Raw genomic sequence first — 23285 nt, 5'->3', positions numbered from 1 at the left:
AGAACGAAAGGGAGATGAGGGGAATTTGCAGCAATTTTTCACTGAAATAACTGGAATTTGTTAAAATGATGTAAAAGCACACTTTTTTGCAAGGGAAGGGCTACAGTCTTCTGGGGGGTCTTTTTTTTTTTTTTTTTTTTGCATAGGACAGTAAAGCCATATTAGCTTTACAGAAACAGGTCTGACTCAAACACCCAGTATGGGAAAAATCTAAGTGATGTGAGGCCGCTCCATGCTTATTTCCTGCAAAATGTTTTGAAACAGAGGTGTATAGCCACAGCTCTCTTTAATCTCACTGCTGGAAACTTCAGCTCCTTTGAATATTTCTGTCACCTGTGTGAGTCTCCCTTGAAATCAGAGCAGCGTGAAGCTGAGCTCTGTGTGCAGGTATATGAGAGGCAGAGGAAGACAGAATACGATACATCAAATATGTACAAAGAGAATTAGCTACATCGAAATTATTCCAGAATTTGTCTTTCCTTAAAATAGCTACATACCTTCTTATGAAGATTACGCCATAATGCTTTGTTGTTTGTCGCAGTGTTTATTTGCTTGTCTGTAACCATGTCAGCTGAGGTTGTCCCACAAATAAAGCTGGATTAGGTCTGATTAATAGATGCATAAAAGATTTCTGGTAAATATCTAGCTCATGCAAAGAAGGGTGGTATTTTCCCTTCTCGATTAACTGATTGAGTGAAGGTATGTCCCAGCAGGATATTAGAGGCCTTTGTACTATTGAAATGTTGCCTTTTTATGCAAGGAATTGACCATTTTGACACTGAAGATTCTGCAAGACATTTTGCCAAAACAGAGCATTAATCCTTGTGTCTTTATCAGGTGACAGTGTGAAGAATATCCTATTTATCTGATAGAGTAATCATGGTGATATTAATTGTTAATGTCCTGTAGTAAAAAGGTAAGTCAACTATGATGGCCCAGTGACCACTTTTCATGTGTTCTCAGTGGAACTGATAGTGACATCTGTACTTAAGGTTGTCTGACATTTTCCCTCTTCCTTATAATTTTGCTAAGCCTGAATCTGTTTGGATTTTTTTTTCCAGAATCAGTCTTCTCATGCTCTTTTTATTTTAAAGTTCTGTTTAGTCCAAGAGCAGTTTTACTACCCCTGAGCAGGAGTTGTTGAAATGCAGATGGCCTTACAGCACATTTTAGCAGTTTCTATCCCTTAGTTGTGTAGAATACATATTTACTACAGTGTGGTAGTAGCATTAGATTGTTTTTCTGATTCTGATAATATGTTAATATTTCTCTAAATATAGGCCACTATAACGACCATTTTCACATTCAGGAGAGTTTCTTACTAAAAATCATGGAACATTTCAGTTGTACTGGCTATGTTTCCTTTTTATGTTGATCACAAGATGTTATCCTGTTTAACTTGTGTGTTGATATTGCCTCCTACCTTTGTGTTATCAGCAATTTAATCCTTTTAAACCTTATCCTAGCAGTGGAAAACAAAATTTTAGTATTCCCCTTTCCTGTCTCTAATCTTACACCCCAATATCTGTCTTTTTCTCCCCTTTGCTAGTAATAAAACTTCCTTTCTTCTGAAATACAGGCTGCAGAGGTAGTTAAGATACTGAAGGAAAAAGGTGGATAGCTAAGGATGAGCTTTTGAGAGCTACTTGGAGGGAAAAGAGGAAGAACTGTCACAGGAGACCCTAAATGAGTCAGGTGAGGAGAGGAGCCATAAGAAGATAGAACTGAAAAACCAGTGGAGGAAAGTTCCGAAAAAGAGGGAATAGTCAAAGGTGCCAAAATCACTAATACTTCAAAAGAACTGCAGTGCTGCATCAGAGAGTGCATATCTCCTAATCGTGTATGTATTGTTAGGATTATGTATTATTTTGCATTTAACAACATTGAATTTCTACCCGCCACTTTATTACTCGGTCAACAGCAGACTCATTGTTCCATGGCCGTTTATTACTCACGGTGGCAGTGTGTCAGGCACACATCCCTGCTAAAAGGGGGAAAAAAGGTTCATTTTCAACTTGAATACACTTTACTAGCTGACCTAGTGTAGTTGCAGCAATACAGCTCAGGGGTTATGCTGATGAATGGTGAGGAACCAGAAAAGGATTAGAAAGACTGGAGTGGGAGATGATGCTGGCAGGACTGAGGGGAGAATTAGGAGTAGTATGCAGGGAGAGATATAGGAAGGAAATGGCAGACTGAATGTTTTACCTGCAATAGTGCTATGACAAACTCTTACTAATAGTAACTAAGTAGCTAAGTTCAGTAGTTTAAGGCTAGCATGGCATTATATGCATGCAGGCTATAATAGTGTTATTAGAAATATCCAAGGAGACCTTTGAATCCTCTGGCATTAGAGAGGAAGTAACTATATCTTGATTTTAATTGCAATTTATGCTGATTACAAGGCCTCCTAATTTTGATCTGTATTTCCTGGAGTTGGATTTGGACCTGCTGACTGTAGGGCAAAGTTTTTACCTTTTCCAGTCCCAAGAGCTAGAAAAGGCTAGATTTTCAAATGACCACTTGTATCAGTTTAGGGCCAGATTTGCAAAGGAGATCGGTTTCTAATCAGACGCTGAAATGAGCAGCAGATTTCAAGCATTCAGGAGTTCAGCAGCTACCACTCTGTTTTAACAGCTACTGTCAGATTTTCAGAAGAGCTCAGGATATCAGACCCCTTGGTAGCATTCCTAGGGCCAGGAAATCAGTGTCGGAAGTTAGTCCTTCTGCTGGTGCTCTGAGAAGCTTTAATGCTCTGCCTCTCTTTCACTGCATTGTTGATCATGCTGTTTTTAAATACCCACTGCACTAATAGGGTAAATAAGTATTCACATTTTTTCCAGCTGTTATTTTGCATCAGAGCTCTCTGAATGTGAACCTGTAAAATCTGTGAATCTGCCGGTAGGCATACAGAGCAGCCAAACATCAAACAAAATGTGCACATTCATGTTCCCATCCTGGATGTAAATGAACCAGCCGAACGAACATGCCGGGGAGCAACCCGGAATCAGCTCTGCGGCTTTTCTCTCTTGCCACCCCGTTCGATGCCCCTTGCCTTTCCCCGGCAGCCCCCTGTCCTCCCTGGGGGCTGCACGGGCCACCGCCAGCCGCCGTGCCCGCTGCCTTGGCTTTCTGGCGTCGCTGCGGAAAAGCTGCCGCCCGCGATGGGAATGGGATCTTCCACTATTTAGCAAGGCTTTGCTGAATGAGTCATCAAAGCGGGCTGGTATTGGCTGGGCTGGTTAGCACCCAAGGGATTGCCTGGCAGAGGCTGCGAGGCCTCGCTTCATTCACAGAAATGTGGGGCTGCTAGCCAGCCCTTTCATTCACACGCGCAGAATCTCATTCACATTTTGCAGTTTCGCTAGCCGCTTCTAACGAAGAGAGCCGTTTGGGAGCGATAGGGTTTTCTGGGCAGTAGAGACAAGTAAAAATAAGCTGTGGTGTGTATATTTGCGGTTGCTATGCTAGGAGGATGAAGAGAGGAATGAATGCTGTGTGGATGCTGTAGCAGGTTTGCAATGTGGTGATGAAAGGCTATTCCGCAGATCACTAGAAACCTGCTTTTACACTGACTAGGACATTGCCATTATTCATCACTGCTGGGATAAGAGGTGCTGACTTAATTTAATGTGTCATAATTAAATACCTGTATTTAAGCTGTTTTAGTGTATTTGCACTTTATATACTGCAGCCTTTAGTCATGGGAGAGGGAAGGAATACCATAGGATTTTTCCTTTAAAATGTGCTGCAGTTAGTGATTTGTTTAAAAAAAAAAAAACAAAAAACTTTTCACTATGCAACTTCTTTGATCTGAATTTGTTTACAATGCAGTATATTGTCCTGCATCCAAAAGATATTTTGCAGAGAAGATTAATTTTTAGAAAAGAGCCATATGGCTTGTGATAGGCATTGTATTTCACAATGCTGTATACATTTTGTATTTTTCCAGCAAAATGTAAGAGAAATGAAATATCCAGTTTGTTCATGGTTTGCTGCTCCTCAGGTCAAGTGTTTGTGGCTGACATTTATGCTTAATAAGAGCTGGTGCATTTTTTATTTTTCCCTGCAGGACGTCAGTTTGCTGCTACATGGACTTTTGATATTCTCTTAGTATTTCTCAGTTTTTCAGAATTAAACCAAATATTCCACTGAACTGAAGATCCATTTCACAGCTTTCTTTGGAGAGAATATCAGTGGTGAAAGAAAAAACATCTCCTAAGCCTGTTGTCGGACATCAGAAAAATACTTTTCTTCACACATAGGTACTTTATGTAATCCTGCATTAAAAAAAGAAGGTTGCTGTGGAGTGACTGGGGAGAAGGATTTGTTTCTGTATCAAAAATTGGATGTAACAGTTTCCGTGAGAAACAGCTTTGGCACAAAGGCACTTGTTAAGTCTGTTAGGTTGCTTTTGTGGAAGAAAATGTGTATATTCTTTAGTTCTGTCATCTGTTTTTAAAATACTTTTGTGCATTAAGGTGTTCTGAAAACCTTCGAGGTATCTGTGTTTTGCTGAGGGGTTTGTGGGGGGGGGGGGAGGAATGCGTAGGTGTAAATATTATCCAGGTATTTGATATCTAATTGTGTCTTCTTCATAGATTCACAAATATGTGAGGTGGAAGAACATTTAAACAGAAGAATAGAGTGTGGTGTTTTTAAAGGATGTTAATTCAGTTTTAGAGGTAATTGCCTTTGGTACCAAAAGAGGGGGAAAAAAATTAAAGGTTGGAAGGAAATATCTGTTTGAGAAGATAGGAAAAGGAAATTTGAGAATTGATTGGTGCTAGTGTGCTGTAAGTGGGTGGATGGCTTTTTTTCCCTTCTTTTTTTTTTTTGCTACAGGAAGTGATTTGCAGTGTTCACTGAGCCTTTTGTTGAAAAGGGTCCTTCTCATTTGTGTGAGTCATGCTTTTGCTGTGAGCGAGTTGGCAGCTCTAAGCAGGACTGGGATCTCTGTCATAGAAAACTATTACTTCACCCAACCTTAACGTGGAACCATAAGAAATATCTTAGAAATATATGTATTTTTGTTCTTCCTTATATTCTTTGATTTTTTTACCCCAAAATCTCGTTGTCCGTCCGTGTTGTTATGAATCGCCTGCTATGTTAGCACAGGCATCTCCTGCGCTGGCATCAGATTTGCCAGAACATATGCAGGAAACCAGATAGAAGGGCATGCTTCAACGTACCAAGTATAACCGCTTCAGGAATGATTCGGTGACATCAGTTGATGATCTTATTCACAATTTGTCCATGAACAGCAAGGTCTCAGCAGTTGCTACGACTTCAACGGCACCTTCCTACCTGGTCTCGCCAGAGGTTCTCCGCAAGGACCAAGAAGATGGACCCACCACCCTGTGCACCCTCATCCATAAAGTGTCCCACTTGAAACTCTCTAACACAGGCAGCCTTTTGGGTATCAAAAACCTCTCCTCTGCAGTAAAGGAGCTTGCTGTCTCCAAGTTGCAGGGAAGCTTGAGTGCTTCTAGCTCGGCAGCAGGGGCTTCAGACAACACATGTAACCTTGTCTCTGCCACTTCGTGTTCTCAGCAGGACGTGAGCAAGATGAGTATGGGGAAAAAAACACGGTCAGAGGAGATGCACCCAGGAGGTGAAGACTGGAATCAAAGTAGCAGCTTTGTCAATAAACCCTCTCGAGGATGGCTGCACTCGAGTGAGAAGATCCTGGGACCTGGTGTGACGTACATTGTGAAGGTTGGTCTGATTTCTTCCATTCTCTGTTTTTATCAATGAAAAATTCTCTGCTGGTTTCGGTGACAGGCTAGGCAGGCTGAAAGGATCTCTATTTGTATGCTCCTTTTTTTTGTGCATAATGCATGCTATGTAAATGCAGAAAGGCAGGGTTGGAAAGCAGTGTTAATTTGTTATATTAGAGCAAAGCTGCAAATAGGCTATCTGTCAGATAATGTTTTACAGCTATGTAAAAATATTATTTTTAAGCTAAAAGCTGGTTTCCTTACTTTTTGTTGTTTTTTTTTCCTTCTTCTGAATTTAGGTTTTCAGTGTTATCTGGTATACAGTATATATCTTGGATACATAGGCTTTCAATATGTCTGGTGCAATCTACAGGAGGAAAGAAAGACTCCTTGGTGTCTGAAGACCTGTTTATCATGCATGATATTTCAGTTTGAAAATATCTTTAAGGACATGTGTGTTTTTAAAGTGAAATTATATTTGAAATCTTACAGCAGTAAGGCACAGAGCGCAATTCTTATCTTGTTCCACAAATAGAAATACGGTTGTGGGTAAAGCAGGAAAATGCAGCTTGTTTTACATAATAGGGATTCAGCCTCCTTAAATGTTATTGCTCTTTTCAGTTCATTGATCCTGCATGTCAAGAGCAGTAAATCTTAAGTTTCCAGGGTAATATTTTTGCATGCTTTGAAAGTATTTTGAAATGAACTGTAAAATTCGAGGCTCTGAGAACAGCGTATGTGCAGTGTTTTTGTAGTCAGGTAAGATTCTGGTTACACCTTCCAGCATAGTGTGCAGGAAGTGTAAAAATAACATTACCGTCCAGAATTCATTCTTAAATCACCATGTTTTATTTGCCTAGTATCTTTTGCTTTTGTATCTTAAGTGTTTTGTAGCAGACGATTAATAAGATTTTAGATCCATTTTTGTTCTCATCGTATTTCGGGTATAGGAGTTGCAGCATGAAGTTTATATCAGGATGCTTTAAACTGAGTGGCAGCCTTCTTGCTTAACTCTTACCATTTCTCTCAAGTCTCCTTATCAGAAACAGAGTGCATATTTAACAGTTGGTGCACTAGGAAGGAAGCAGTTTTCATTTCTTTCTGTTAGTGGTGATGGTAGATTTTGCAAGTGATGGTAGCTTGAGTAAGCTGGACAGTTCAAAGCGCTACTTAAAAGGTGCTGTCTTTTTGCTAGTTGGAAATTTGCTGGAACTATAAAAGAGAGTCAATGCTACCTTTCAGAATACAAACTGCTGTTCGAGAAGTGGCTTGATAAAAAATGACCCATCAATGCTAGATACAGTGGTAGCAAGACTGTCTTTCTTTTGCACGCCAATAGTCTGGTTAACAGAAGGTCATTTACCATTCTCTCATTAGCTCAGGAAGTTGAACTATTTTTATTTTGTATTCTGCTTAGGATATTGTAAGCAGGCAGATAATGACTGTGAGAATTCACTGCTGCTGTTTGTGTTACCCGAAATGATAACTATGAAGCAGAACAAACACAGTACTCATTTTCTTGAGTTAATTTTTCACTGCTTCACTTTCTGTATGCTAGAGCAAGCTGAAATCTTTGAGTTTTAGTTGAAAAGGGAGTTAAAAATAAATACAAGTGGACTTATATTTAAAGTTAATAGTTAACCCCTTAATGCAGCTGGTGTCAAATATTTGAAACCATATTTTTATACAATATGTATGTTAGACTTTTTAAAATGAATCATTAGCATTATACAACTTGCACTTTAGGGTTTTTTTCAGGTCCATGGAATTTATGGAATCTTGCTGATTATCTTTTCTATTTAAAATGGGGCGATACCTTCAACTTACTGCTCTCTGGAATATTGAGTCACAAAATTGTGCTGTAAATGTCAAAATAAAGGTTAAAAAGAAATATCAAAGTCAATGGCTAATGCATGAATGAAAATAAACCAGTCCTTGTTAGTTCATAATTTGCCCGTTCATTAAGTATCTCAGAATTTTCCTCAGCAACTGCAGCATTCACATAGATAAGAATAGAAGTGCAGTTCCCACATCATTAAACATTGTTAGTTCCAGGGCTTTTATGCATTCAGACCATCAAATCAATACACAGATAATGTACACTGAGGGGAAACATTCCTTGGATACCTCATGGCTATATTGACTATCTGGGGGATTCGTACCATATTTAATTAGTACCATATGCCTTGCAGATCATTCCATATGCCATTAGTTAAATGAGACAAAAATTAGATTTGTTGTTAACCAGTAAAGCTTTTACCATTTTGTGTGTAAATGTGCACTGAGTTACTATTTTCTCATTAATTCCCATTCAAAACATGAAAATGATTTGTGGGGCAGGGTAAACAGTCACTACTGGACAGTTTGGTACAATTGATATTGGAATTTTTTGAAGTAAAAGAAACAAGGTTCTTGCATGCGATATATGACAAATATGTAACGTATTTATGACAACCTTTCCATAAGTTTCTTTTTTCCAAATCCGCAGTGGTTAACAAAATAAAAATTGCAAAAGAGAAAAGTGACATTTTGCTCACTGATGCTGGTGGTCATTAATTCTTCGCTGGACTTTACTGCAGTCCCCATCTTTTGTTCACATATTGACCATTTTTTAAATGGGCAGTGTAACTGTAATGCTTAAAAATGAGTGTAGGATTATGATGCATGGGAACTGTGATCTGAGTATCATGATCTGTTGCGACAGAATTATTTTCAGCTGTAAAATTACTGGCACTTTCTGTAGTCTTTATTTTCCCTGTGGATTTCATGTTTTTTTTTTTTTACTGGAAAATATTCTTCACAAAAACAAAAAATTAGTTGTGTAACAGATTAGACTTTGGCCACGGCCAAATTAGGAGACATGAAACAGGGAGGTACTGATATTTTATTTGAGACTACTGCTGAACAGTTTAACAAATTACGGATTAATGAAAAAAAAATGGTTTGCACTGATGGAAGTCATTGAAAAGTTCAGTGTTTTCCCCAAAGAGGGACAGATTACTACAGAGAGTGGTTATAAATGATCATGTTCTCAGAAAAACAAATACATATAATAAAAAAATGTAAAACTATGCAGTGTAACACTAGTTAAATGTTTCAGTGAAATCCATTTGTTTCCAATGATAAATGTCTACTGATGTGTTTAACTGAGTAATTGCATAGATACTTAGGTTTTGTTGCAATTAATTAAAAGCACAATGGACAGTCATGATAGGAGGCAAATATACATCTACCTATAGACAGCTTGTGGTTGAGTTTTCTTGTAAGTGTTGATGAGTTTAAAACCTTGGCTTTCAGCAGTTAAAACTAAATAAACCTGAAACACTCTAGCATAATTTATAACGTTGTATACAGCATATCCAAAAGAGATAGCCAGCCTTAAAAACAAGACAGTGGCATAGAAAAGACCTGTGTAAATGTAGTATTAAAAACAGGTACAAAGATAATATCTGAGAAACAGGAAGAGAAAGAACTTCATTTAAAAGGAGCACCCTGAGCCAGGCAAATAATATTTCAGTGAAAAAGCATATTAAATTATTAAGATTCTGTTAAAGTATCTAAGGAGTATAATGCCTAACTGCAATTACTTCTTTAACATTTTAACGCTTTCATGTCTTGCGGGGGGAGTAACAGCTTCTTACATCTGATGAGGAAAACTGACATCTTTTGTGAAGCTATTTGAATACATCACAAAGTGGAGGCTTCAGTTCTGCAAACATTTCTGCATGAGACTGCTTACAGGAATATTCTCTTTGAAATAATTGAGACTACTCCTATGCTGAAAGTTAAGTATGTGCTTAAGGTTTAACAGAATTATTGTGTTACATGCTCTTATTGTGTCCTTTTATTTTGCACTCTAGTATTCTCTTCAGTGGTATGGGCAGGACATGTATGATTTTAGCAGATCTCCGCAAGTAGATACTGAATTTACAAAATGACTTTTCCCTGTAATGGCTAACCCAGACCATGAAGCACAGCCTTAAATGGAGCTAACATGGTAGAAGCTGCACCCTCTGCGGCCTTCCCATAGAAGACCTCAGAGCTCCTTGGAAGCTGCTTCTCTTTTTTCTCCAGTTCTAACCAGAATTGATTTCTTGCTGGTTTACAGTAAGAGTGAAATACCAAAGCTCTGTGGCTTAGTGGTGTCACTCTTTGTCCACCTGTTTGAAAGGTAGCCAAGGTATCCTGCATAAAAAAGCAAGACGTTTTCTTGCTTGCTTCTTACCTCTTTAAATGAAGTCAATGTTACAATCTACGCATTTTTTTTTAAATAGTAACATTGCACCACGACTTTCTAGTTTCTCTTGGTTTTTGGTTGATGCTAAATTTATCTTTGTTCTTTACAGAAAAGTTGATACTTTTGGGGGGGGGGGATCAAATTTAAATTCCTGCTTTTATCAGTCAATTTGCAGTAGTATTAATGGCTTATCACTAACAGTCTAAAATAGCCCGAGTAAAAACCTACTCAGTAGATTTTTGTGCATGGGATTCAAATAACTAGTAAAGCAGTTCCAGAGCGTCCTGTTTGTAATGAGGTTTGCGTATTTAAGAAGTGGGTTGAGTGTTCAGGCATATGGTAATAATAGGACTGAATGCTAATCCTTTAGTTCAGATTCTGCTGTCCCCAACCCAAGTACCCAAACTCTGTGAGCCAGGGCTCAGAGAATCACAAAACTGGCTTATCCCCTTAGATTTTAAAACTGCCTGCATGCATTTGGTTAGGTAAGAGAGAAGAAGTAAGTAAAAAAGACAGCGTTGCTTCTAGCAGTTTATTCCTCCTAGTACGCCATATTCCTTTGCAATCACTTAGTAGCCGTTACATTTGCTTTCACTGTCATTTGGGCTATAAATGAATGATATTGATGCTTGTTGTTCAGTTCAAAGTCCCTTTTTTGAGCTCCCTCAATCTGAAACACTGTGGGCCTGTAGTACAGCCCACTGATATTACAAGAGAGTTTCTCACAGAACTTAAATCAGATCCTGTGTGCAGAAATCATACAGGAGGGTCTTTAATTATAATATTATTCTAATTGTATGAATCGAGTGTTATTATTGTACAGTTGCACACATTTTAGAAAAAGCAATGATTTTAGTGCTGAAGGATCAAATTCTCAACATGAATGTTTGATTTGCAGTATGAGCATTTGCAAAATGCCATGGAAGCTTTGACATAATTTCTGTACCTAGGGTTATTTTGTAAGAGACACAATTCGGGCACTGTTGATTTGAATAGTAAAGTCACAGCTGTATTTTTTTAAAGGAAAAATGATACAGTCCTGCTAGTTATTTAAAGTTAAAAATCCCCAGATAAGTTTAGGAAGTAAAACTGCATTCAGCCAGTTTTCCTTCTCTTTTATTTTTCCTTGGAAATTGGACTGTTGGTTTCTTTATTTGCCTTCAAATATCGGTTATAAGAAGAATGCCGTGTGCCCAATGTAAATATCTGCTACTACAGAGAACATATGGATGGACTAAGATTTTCTGGGAAAACCCATGCCTGCCCTTGCTGCTCCTGCCTGGGCACTCCTTTGTCCCTTAGTGGCACAACCCACTGGGAACCCTTGTTTCCATTAACCACCCCAGTTATACTTGTTTTATAGCCTGACTTCACTGGAGAGCAGAAAGCTGAAGTGATGGATGCACAAAGTATCAATATTAAATATTCCTGGTGTTTGAAATGGGACAAGTGCAGATCTGTCCTGGGACACTGTCACAGAGAACTGGTGCCTTCCCAGCTACCAACCTCTTCAGGATGAAATATCCTCCCAAGCAATGAAACAAATTCCATAGTCACAGAGGAAAACGGGCTCAGTATTGGTTTTGTGTGGTCCCATGTAGTCATGCGGTATTCCTAGTCTATGTGATTCTACATGTTTACCGTAACATTTGACATGGTGCTAGCTTTGGCTGTTTCAGCCAGATCTGAGGCAGAGTCCGTCCATCTCAGTTGTGACGGGAATAATGGTGGGACCCACTGCAACCACATTCCAGTCGTCATGCGTTTTTAGAGAGAGATTGGGGGGAAATTTAATGAGGGTAATCTAGAGTGGTTGTTTAATAAGACTAATAAGATGGTAGTTATTCCCTTAGATTTTTCAAATAAGCTTTTCATAGGGTCAGGAAAGATTTCAGTCTCAAAAGGTTGGCTCTGAAAATTCAAGTCATGACTGAAAGTTTAAGAAGACTGAAAAAAACCCTTTGAAATTATCCAAGAGTGGTAAGCAAAAAGATGGAGATAAAAATAAATCAAAGACGATGCAGGGAGGTGCAAAGAAAATAATGTGAGATAAACAGAAAAAATGAACTAGGCCTTATTTCTGTAGCACCATCTCATTATGTTTGTTGATACAAGGATTTTTGTTTTGTCTTTTTTATTATCTCAGAGCAGTTCTTGAAATTGGATGCATAAATTAACCAAATACCAGCAATAATAAGGACAAGACTGAAAGAGAGAGGAAAATCCTATCTTCGGGACTGCTCAGCACCATTGGCTTCCTGTAGATACACTGTTACACTAGCATGCCTTTATTCCCATTTTTGTTTTTTATTAGCATAGAAATTGTACAAAGGAGTGCATGTCATTGGAAACCAGCATCTTCACTAACATTTGACACTGTGTAGCTCTGACAAAGTAATTATCAGAAACAGAGTCGTCCCTTTTCTTATAGACAAGTGTCTTTAATTAACCACAGGAAATTTTAAAGGTACCTTCCACCCTTAACTTCCCTAGAGATGAGAACATTTCAGAAATGCTTGTCTTGCCGCTGAGGGCAGGTGCCATGTTCTATCACCACTTGCTGAGTGCTGATGATACAGTTTCATCCATTGTTAGTTACTTTTTTCTAAAGTCTAAGCAGGAATGGAGAGAAAAGGCCAAGCAGGTAAACTACTTGGAGAGTCTCTGTCTGAACAGAAAGAATTAAGTGTGAAGCTGTACTACAAACATTACAATAAGCTGTTGAAAACATTAGCCAAGTGTTTTGAGTCTACTCACAGCCTTTTCTGGGGCCAGAAACTATGAAGGCGCTCCCCAGTATGGTCCTGTTCCTAGATGATTGCTATCCTAGCTGCTTCAAGAATGCTAAAAATCATCAGTATTGATGATTTTTGACCAAAGACCTGGTATGAAATCAAACTGCACTACCAGCTGTATTGAATCTGTCTCTCTTACAGCACTTCAGCAGTGTTAAGAAGGCAATGAAGTCTGACTCACTCTGCCGTAGGATTAATAATAATAATAATAATACCTAGCATATATAGAATGCTTATTCTTAACAGATCTTGGTGCTCTACAAAGTACTGAAGTTTGTTTACAAACTTTAATACAAAGTACTCTATAATGCAAAGTATCAGTCTGTTGATTTTACTGAAGAGGAAATGAAGACTTAGAGAGTTTAAGTGATTTGCTCAAGGTTATCCAGGAAGTTATTGCCAGAGACTTCCATGACATCTAAGCAAGGCTTGGTGCAGTGCTTTTCCACCAGGCCACACTGCTCTTTAAAGCTGCTACAGCAAAGGTCTGCTACTGTGAATGGAGCTCCAGCCAAGCATGTGCTCCCTTCACTGAGGCATAAATTAGTTCACGAAATCTGAATGCTGGTACTGATAGTGAGGAAAAAAAATTGATTTCCAGGCTCCCAGGTCTCCAATTGAGTAGGCAGACTCGGCAAATCAGAAAATATCTTTTTAATTTGCAAACTGAGCATATTTATAGCAGAAATTGTAGTAGAAATTTTGCAGAAACAAAAAATCAACTTTGCCCAGCTAAAGAAATCTTACCTTTGAAGTCTTCTGTGATGCACCTGTAGCAGTTGTCAAAGAGGATCACCCTGCAAAAGGTGCATGTCACAGCAGGTAGAGAGAATGAAAGATTCTCTATTAAATGCATACCTGAAAAGTGTTTCATGAAATGCAGTAAGTTGTTCACAAGCTCAAAGTTAATACCAAAGTATGGATGCTTTGCTAGATCAGAGTCATGGAGACTGTCTTGGATACAAGATGTGAGATATAAGATAAGCATTGTTCGTGTTAGAAATTTAGTTTGGTATATTTTGTTAGGTTGTGATTAGCAACATTTATTAATATATTTTTTAGATCAGTGTTGTGAATAGCAATTCAAGTTGCTTAATGCTAGGCATAGACTCTAGCCTCTAGTAAGTTAAGTGAGAGAAGTCTCGAGAACTAGAATTGATGCTAACCCTGTAGAGTTTGGTGGGGCAGACTTTTCAAGTTAAAACAAGGTTGAGACTACTTACAATACTATATATTTGTATAGAACAGATTATGCCTCTCTTTCACACTGTTCTGTAATCATTCTTTTATTAAGGCAATAGTTACACTGGATAAATGTTCTGAATATGAAGCAGGCACACACTGGAAGAGAAAAAATACTGTTGAAGATGTATCTTTCTGTCATTTTGGACCTTTTGGAAATTAATTTTACAGTCAAAAAATAAGCAAAGAGCACTAAGTGAATAGAAACATCAAATGAACACCTTCTTGCCATATATTTACTTTTGTCAGGGAGGAATAGCAGGGGGGTGGCTGCATGAGGGGAGCACAAGCTGGGAGCTGAGGGTGCCCGTCCCAAGCTGATGTGGGGCGTGTGGGGGTCCCAGGTGAGGTGGTCAGGGCCGTTGGGACCTGCTGGGGTCCCCATTGCCTTGGGGGCTGTTTTCTAGGAGTTTTCATGGCCTCTGTGCTGCAAGGACACCTTCTAGAGATTTTTCTTGCTTTCATTCGAGCCCATGATGTCTCTCGCTACCCTTACTTCCTCTGTCTTCCACTTCACAGGTGATATTTTGGGCTCTCTTACTGTGAACACAGGTAATTGGTACTTGAGTGTAAGAAAGAGGAAGCCTCTTTTATTTACTGGGTTGATAATGATTCAGGAAGAAGATGTATTCTAATTGCTGGACTCTTGTGATGAGGAATAGAGGCACATGTAGCATTGACATAGAGAAAAGGACTCCCGCTCTCCCTCCACATATATTTCAGATTTTCAGTGGTAACACTGATAGTGTCTTTCCTAAATCACACCTTCAAAAGTACAAGTTTGAAAGCATATTGGTATAGCATTTTCAGTACTTAGCATAGGTTTATATTCAGCTTAGTGGAAAAGCACCTGTTAGAACTTCTGTCTTCTGGTTCTGTGCTTTAGTAATACTCATCATCAAGCAGTTCTATTTGATGTCTAAGGTAACATAAATAATATAATAAATAATTCTAGGTACAGCATCCGTATTTATGGTTTTGAATATCTAATTACGATTTTCCACTATTGAAGCAAAATGTTTTGGCTGAGGAAGTTGCATGTTTATATTCAAGGAATTCTGATGCAGAACATAAGCTGCTAGAACTAATCTGCGTGGTGCTCTAAAATGCAGTGTGTCCTATTGGATATTCTAGGTAGCAAACAAAATAGTCTGGAAAGTGTTCTCTGAATTAAAGTATGCACCAGTGAGGATGAAGCAATTCATTTATGATACAGCAACGCATACTGTAAATAGCTATTCACATTGATTAATATCTCACTGCAATAGTGACATTCACCCTGCATTATATCCCTTGAAAATTAGACGTAAAAAGTATTGAACTAAAGTTTTTGCAAATGCTGTCTGTTTTTTACTAAAACATTTGCACATACAAAAATTGAGGCATAATGCAAAATATGTTTGCATATATAATAATAGGATAAATGGTTGTCCAATATGTGCACTTCTGATTCTAGCATTTCTGAGCTTTTGCACACATACATCTGTAAAATAAGAACATAAGAAATATTGTAGGTGAAAAGCTACTGATATTTTTTGTGGAATCTTGTGAAAACTCAATGTATTAAGCATCTGTACTGCGTGAATATTTTTGAGCTTTGTGTTGGCAGTCTTAATTCATGCACAGAAGAGTAAGAAATGAGAAACAGGTCTTTATTTTAAAGATGTGTTGTTTTCAGCTCCATTTGTGATGGAGATTAGAAAATTGTCAGAAGCAAAATTTGCTTCCTGGTAGTATCTTTTCCTATACTAGCAAGAAATGAGACCTTAGAGTTAACTTAAAGAAATTGCTTTTCAGGATAAGATAAAGTATATTCATCTCCCCCTGGCTGAATCACTGGCCTTTTTTTCAGGGGTGCTGAATGATTACCGTATGAGTTGATGGTGAGATTTTGCTAGAATGTTTTCATAGGGGACAAATGTAAGACCACTAACATCACTATTCATATCTAAGAGATTGTGAACTGTAGACATATCCTGGCTGGTATGAACTTCTTTTCTTCGTGATGTTTATGGGATAGGCTTTTTTCTTTTCTTGTGGGTAAGATGCCCCCTATTCTTGTGCCGTGTGAAGATCTCCACAACTACTCTTGTCTGCAACTCCAGTACAGGAAATGTAGGGCAGGCCTTAAATTCTAGTTTCTTCCAGCAAGATCAGATGAAAATACATTCTAGCAATAGAGGGGAAGAAAAGGAAAAAGCAATTTCCAGCTTTGTAAGAGTGCTGGCAAATCTTTATATCTTCTTATATATAAACATGCCTGTCAGTTTATTAATAGAGATACATAGCTGTCCACCAAAACATTAAAATAGTTATAATTATTTATATATTGCATTTCAGAAATGAGAAAAAATAGCTTTCTGTTACCTTTTATGATTCTTGATAAGCTTTCTTGAGAGCAGTGGCACTGTATGTTTGTATATGCGTGAAGCCAATGTATAGCACTTCCAAGTCTGTGTATATATACATGTATAAAATTTTTTTTTTATGTTCAGATTGATTCTTCTTTATCATTTAAACAACTTGATGTAAGAAAAAATCATAAAATAGATCAAAATAGCTGCCTTTCTTTGTGTAGAAGCTGATTTTTTTCACTAGCAATGGGGTAGACAAAAGTGAATTTACTTAGCTGAAAAAGTTTCCACGTCTTTCGATATTAATTAGTCAATGCCAGACAGTTTTCTTTTCAGTTGATGCCAGAATCCTTCTGGAAGTCATTCTCCCTTTAGTTATGGCTGAAAAAACCTATATGAAAATCTTCAGGAAATTCGCTGTGAAAGGATTTGAATGATTAAAAGCTAGGCATCTAGCAGATCTGCAGTGACTCACAGTCATACAGTGAAAATTTTAAAACGTGACCTATCTTTTTACTATTTTATACTTCGGACGCTAAACAAACACTGTTATTGTTTGGTGCAGTGAATCAAAATATATCAAGGCACTGACATACAGAGAAAGTCTTATTTCCCTGCAGTTTCCTATGAAAATGTTGTATAACTCTACTGTGATAATTAAATCAAGAGCTTATGAAGCTTACCTCTTTTTCTAAGAGACTTTAGTAGCATAGTTTTAGCAGCATTCCCCTTATTGGAAATCCAAGCATTCAATTCAAAGAACAAAACAGAGAAGCAATAAATTGTAAACTTCACACTTTGCCAAAATAGTACTGAATTATACTAAAATAATATTTCAGTTAACCAATAGAAATACGTAAGTATATAGAAGTGATTTCTGGGAGATTTTGAGCTCATGCAGAAAATTCATGTATTTATTTTCTTAATACATGCCTCCTACATCCCTTTATTGTTACAGTTTTGCAAAACAGCCTTGCATTCAAATAGGATATGACAGCTCATTGAAAAAATAGGCTAACAATCACCAGTTAAGAATCATTAAAGTCTGCATATAGAGGGGACATTTTAAAAGTATTTTTATACTACAGAAGCCAGTTATTGTACAGGACAAAATGGGAAACAGCTAGTTTTTGATCAAAATTGGAAGTGCCCTTGGGAGTACTGTGTTTTCCTCTCACCCATTACTGAAGAAGTAAGCTACCTACTTTTAAGAGAAATGCAAACCTATTGACAGTCATATCTATCATCATTTCTACTAGTTTAGAAGGTCTGTTAGTTTACTTGTCTTATGGAGCAATTCGTGATGATAAATTTGCAGCTAAAGGGTCAAGGCTTATTTGTAGCTGAACCCTAAAGAAGACATGTTTTTACATTTTCCGTTCCATTTCCATTCGATCAATCCTTACTTAGAGTTTTCTGTCTGGATTAGAACACGCATTCTTTAATGAGAAAAAAACCCTTTGGGGGAAATATTGATTCAGTATAAAGCTTTATACATGATTACTTACTGATATAAAAATTACCAACTGTAAAAGTACGAAAGCACAGAAGAGCGCCTTTCTGTTTTTCACAGTAGCATATGTTTATGACACATTTTTAGTGTTAGATTCTGACAACGTCTAAATATAGGGCCTTCTCATTCAGAATAAGGCTGCCAATGTTTCTTTCATGCAGTATTACTGGGTCCTAGAGCAGGTGTGCCACGGTGAAGATACCACGGGAAGCACGGCAGCAATACAGAACTTTTCCATCCGTGTACGCTGTTGGAGTGCAGTCATCAGACTTCCTCGGAGGACTCCTTCTTCAGAGAGTCTGGAAGATGTGTGTTGCCCTGTGGGAAGGGAAGAACCTGAGGATGTGGTGTGGCTGGGAGAACACGTTGCACTCCCTTAAGGAACGCCCCTCTCTTGGCTACATCAGCCTGCCAGTCCTCTGAGTTGGTGCAGTCACTATATTGCAGAAGATAATTGTGAGGATTAGTCTGGATTTTCTGAAACTGAGTGAGTGTAATGAGAGATGTCTGAAAAATGTGCATGTTTCTTTATGTAGCCAGGAGTGTATGTTTTACATAGAGGATTAACGAATTTTCAGGGAACTGGCTACAGGAATGTTTTATGTTACTTTAGAGTGTGCATGTATAGGATAACACTCCCGTTAGGGAAGATTTCAACATCATGTTACTTGATAGCTAAATGGAGCATTCAAAGGCAAATATTTATATCCTAAACTACCAGAGAAGCTGAAATCTCTAACAGCTGACTTAAAGCTCTGTGACTACCATTCATACAAATTTACTTCTCTCTGAATATCCAGTCTTCCTTCTGCCCACAGCTTTTTCTAATATTATAACTCACCCTACATTAGAAATGTCACAGAATTAGTCTTCTATTCCATCCTTCTGCTTAAATATCTAGGTACTCTGACACAAATCTGAATGGTTGTTCAACTGGTAGGCCTTCCTCCTGCTGTGCTGCTACATGCCCAGTGGTGCTGGCTAGTATTTGCCAAAGGCAGACTCTTTTTCCTGAGGAGCACTTTGTGTTACCAGCAACACCTGCGGCAAAAGGGTGTCCTTGCAGACTTCCGTGGTGGCAGAACTTGAGTGGGATGTTTGCCACAATAATAACAGGACAACATACACCGATTTTTCGCTTGCCAGGAAGAGGTTTGCCTGGGGTTTGACAAACACCCTCAAGTCATTCTCAACACTTGGCAGGCATTAAGGCTAAAAAAAGAAAAAGTTTATTACAAATGCTAAGAAAACGTTGAATTTATTTGGAGATACAGAGAAATACCTAGCTATACAGCTATCTTTTGTTCTGGTTTGGCTTCAGAGTGGTTCCTGTATTCCTCTGCAGTAGCTGACTCTTGAGTGCAGAAAGCTTTGCTGAGCTTCCACCAAGATCTAGGCTGCGGTCCTGTAGCCAAGCCTCACGCTTAGGTCAATGACTTGCGTTGAAGTGTCCCTTTATATATACCCTTTTTCAGCGTAAATACAGTAACTCTGCTTAAAAGTCATCATAACTGGTCATGACATCAGCTCCCATCTTAACTCTTCTCCTGTGCTGATGAAGTGCATACGACACAGCTTCAATCTTTGTTATGCAGAGATGTCTTCAGGATGCTCCTCCTTCTAAACCAATTTTTTTATTCAGTGTGAATTCAAAACAGAGGCTGCCTCAATATTTAGCCTGCCTAAATGAACCATTTACCTGTTTTGAAAGGATATAAAGGCTTTTCTGCTGACTGGCAAGACCACTTATGCTTTTTAAGATGCTCTATAAGCACATAATATTTTATATCATTCATATGGAAAACAATACAATACAAACATATGAGAACTGTAAATACAGCTCAGTATTAGCCCTCTTTAAAGACTAAAGAATGCAGTTAGAGGTAACTGTGCTTAGATGATAGCCCCTGAAAAAGCCTGCTAGATTTGGGGGTAATATGAAATGCATCCTCAGAGTTACTCAGCACACTCTCTTTCCTTCTTTCCTTCTTTCCTTCTTTCCTTCTTTCCTTCTTTCCTTCTTTCCTTCTTTCCTTCTTTCCTTTTTCTTTCCTTTCCCTCTTTCCCTCTTTTTTTTCATTCCTAATTGGAGACCAGGTGGTTTGGGATTCACAAATACTGTAGGTAAAGAAAAAGCCTGCTTTTCTATGTATGGGCCATTCACTGCGCACAAGATGTGGAGCCACTGCTCCCTATTAGAAAAAGGATTCCCATAGTTATCCAGACACAGAGCCGTGCCTTCAGGCCTTCTGTGCCTCCCACGCGGATCAGATGAGCTAGCCTGATGCAGGGGTGTGAACACTGTGTAAAATTCAAACAGCAAAGTAGCAAAACTACTAGTGTGAATGCATTATGTCCTCCTTATAAAGACTGCCTCAGTAAGGATAGCAGAGTTATCTGCAAAAATGTCAAGCAAATGTCTGCAAAATGTCACCTTTCTTCCTGATGATGTGGAAGGAAGAGTCCTCCTGCCACATGCCGATATCATTACAGCATTCTTTTGAAGTAAGAGGATATTCTATTTCTACAGTAAAGTATTTTGCTATGGATAATAGCAAAGGTGACTCTTTAAGTATACCAGATTTTAGGTAGAACTCTGTATCCCATTTGTCTTAAAAACAGCAAAGACTGTATTGCTACTGTATTTTTTCACACAGATGTTGTCAGTCACTTCTTACTGCCTCTGTTAATGGATGGATACTATGAAGTGACTGTCAGCAGCCAGTTGGAGGGTTATGTTTTAGTTTAGCAAGGATTGTATATTGATTTCCTCACTTTTTGTCCTTTCATAAAACTTTAGTGCTTTAATGAATTATAATGCTGCTAAGATTCCAATGTCTTCACAAAATTATTAGATCTACTGCTAAAGGGTACTATGTAGTCTATTAAATATGTATAACTCAGCTATGATCTCCTTATGAAGTGAATGAGCAAATGTATATTGTGATAAGCTAGCTTCTCCTTTTGTGATCTTTTCCTGCTGATTAGCTAAGTAATGTGTAGTGCATGTCTCAGTTGAATTATGTATTCAAGGTAATAAATGTTCAGTTAAAGCAAGATTAAATAAGTTACCAAGTATTGTGGCCTTTTTTTATTATTTTATTTTACTATTGTATTTTTACTTTATTTTATTGTAAGGATGAACGTTCTGATTGCAGTTCCTTGGGGTTTTTTTCACTGCAGTGATTTAGAAAGTGGGCATTGAAAATTCAGTTTTGAAAATTTCAATTATTAGTGCTCTTTTCACAAGCGCCGTGCCCTTAGGTTGTTAATGGTGACACCTGTGATTGGAATGAACTACCATTTTGATGCATAAATAAATGCATGTTGCAATAGAAGCAGGTTAATCAGAATATGAAATAAAAGCTCTTATTTTGAAATAAGTCCTCAACTGGAATTAACTTGCAATAGTCAGTTCATGCTATCTGGCAATTTACTTTCATGATATACTTTCATTTTGGACAAGCTCTTTTGCCAACAAGAGTAAAATGAAGCCAAAAAAAATTGAATCATGAAAATGTAGAGATATGACTCTAAATACACATGAGGAACAGATGTGGCAAGTAAGAAGATGCTCACTTTTGCATACTTTGCAAATAAAAGAACAGTTTAAGCCTGAGGGTTAAGAACTTGTATTGCATTGACCGACTTATTACAGCTTACAATATACTTCAGAGCTTTCTGTTTTCAAAAATGAGATCTATATATACCACCCAGAATCCCAGGACGCTGAAGCTATGTTTGAGTCCCCAAGCTATTATCAGCAGTAGTGCAATGCTAGAGAAGACTTCAGATGCATTAGTATTTGTAGACACTGACTAATTTATGGCAAGCTATGCCAAGTGCATGTCTGTTTGCTGATACAACCATACTCTCTCTTACCTAATTTGCACAAGGCTCTGTGTATTTAAGTACAGTCTGCAATATTTTGAGCCACCCAGCTTTGATGACAGTCATTGAGTTACAGGGATTAAAAATGGTCAATCTTAACTTACTAAGAATAGCCATATCGTTTTGGTGATCTAATGATATTCCAGTAGTTCTGATTCAGAGATTAGGAGTCTTTACTTAATCCGAGAGTGATTGATGGGTAGTTATTAGCACTACCCATGTTCTGGGTATATACCCATCTGCTCCTTAATATATTAGATACATTAGCTATAGTCTGCCCCTGCTATTTGTCAGTCCCAGGTTGGACTACTGCAATGCTGTATGTGGCTACATCTTGCTACATTTTTATAAGAAAATTTGTTGCTGCTGCCAGCTTCTGACTCAAATCATGGAATATTTCTTCCAGGAACTTGGTGTTCTGAATGAGCTTGTTACGAAACACCGAACAAGGTTGTTGGTGTTTGCTGGGCAAAAGGTGACTCTCACAGCACCTACCCTCATTTGCCTTTTGTCATCCCTCCAAGCACATGAACGTGCTCAACACTCATTTGTTGAACTACCTGTTTCGAATAAACATTGAGAAAGCTCAATACCCTTTCTTACACAAGGTGCAATAAAAAATTTGGTTGTTGAACAAGAATTTTCCGAGTGAATCGCAGAGAAGACAGAGATACCTTAGGGAATACAGAAGTAGTCCTCACCTATGGGACAAACTGTAGAAACCTGAGATACATGGTCTTCTCTTACATTTACCAGAGATATTATAACTAGTAAAGATGTTGGAAGCTCACACAGCAAGAGGTGTTTGATGCCAGGAGTACGTGACACTGTGGTTTTAGATTTACATCAGCTCCCTTCAAGGTGCTGCTTGGAGTGCAAAGTATTAGCTACGAGTCCAAAACCTCTAAATGGGAAGGGATTCATTCATCTAAAAGACTGTTCCTCAGAGCATAATACCATTCAATGAAGGTACACAAGCTGGAATCTCATTTAAACATAAGAAATAGACAGAAGGCAGAGCGTTATCTAGATGAGTTTGGAACTGATAGTCCCAAATTATCCTACTTCAGGGTGGGCTGCATCTTGGCATGTTTGCTTCCTGAGCAATGAGAGGGAGGATGCTAGTGGGAGCTCATAAATATCACAGTGCACTGTAGCTGATTGGTTAGCATATACATTAAGTGTTGGGTGAAGAGGAGCTGTTTTAGAAGCAGTCTGTTTTATAACTATATTTTAAATGTTTCATGGAATGCCTAAAGCAAAAGATAGCATTTTTTTTAATCAGTATATTTATTTGTTGAAATAAATGAATAATTTATTTACTTGCTATCTTGGTTGTATGTCTTCTTTCTGTGGATCCTTGTCAGGATGTACTTCAAATGGATATTTTTAGAGATCAATGTTGGTCTTGGGGAATAATTGAAGCATAGCAGTAGGTGAGTTATATGTCCCTGTAGTTGGCCTTTGGACCTTTTGAATGTCAGTATTTATAGTAATTTTGTTATTTGAAAACATGCCGTGGTGGTTAAGTGT

The 23285-nt window shown here is 38.0% G+C and overlaps 1 protein-coding gene across 1 annotated transcript in view; it reads left to right on the top strand.

Moving 5' to 3' along the window:
- The first annotated feature begins 4692 nt into the window (after positions 1–4692).
- Positions 4693–23285, top strand: part of LOC135324241 (SHC-transforming protein 3-like) — a 58917-nt gene continuing 40324 nt past the window's right edge. Inside the window, exon 1 of the mRNA XM_064500059.1 lies at positions 4693–5718. Within this exon, the coding sequence (XP_064356129.1) occupies positions 5179–5718 (540 nt within the window). The 5' untranslated portion in view covers positions 4693–5178. The remainder of the gene's footprint in view (positions 5719–23285) is intronic.

The sequence above is a fragment of the Dromaius novaehollandiae genome, chromosome W (assembly GCF_036370855.1).
Source record: "Dromaius novaehollandiae isolate bDroNov1 chromosome W, bDroNov1.hap1, whole genome shotgun sequence".
Lineage (NCBI taxonomy): Eukaryota > Metazoa > Chordata > Aves > Casuariiformes > Dromaiidae > Dromaius > Dromaius novaehollandiae.
The sequence above is the reverse complement of the archived record's forward strand: the minus strand, read 5'-3'. Positions and strand labels throughout refer to the sequence as shown.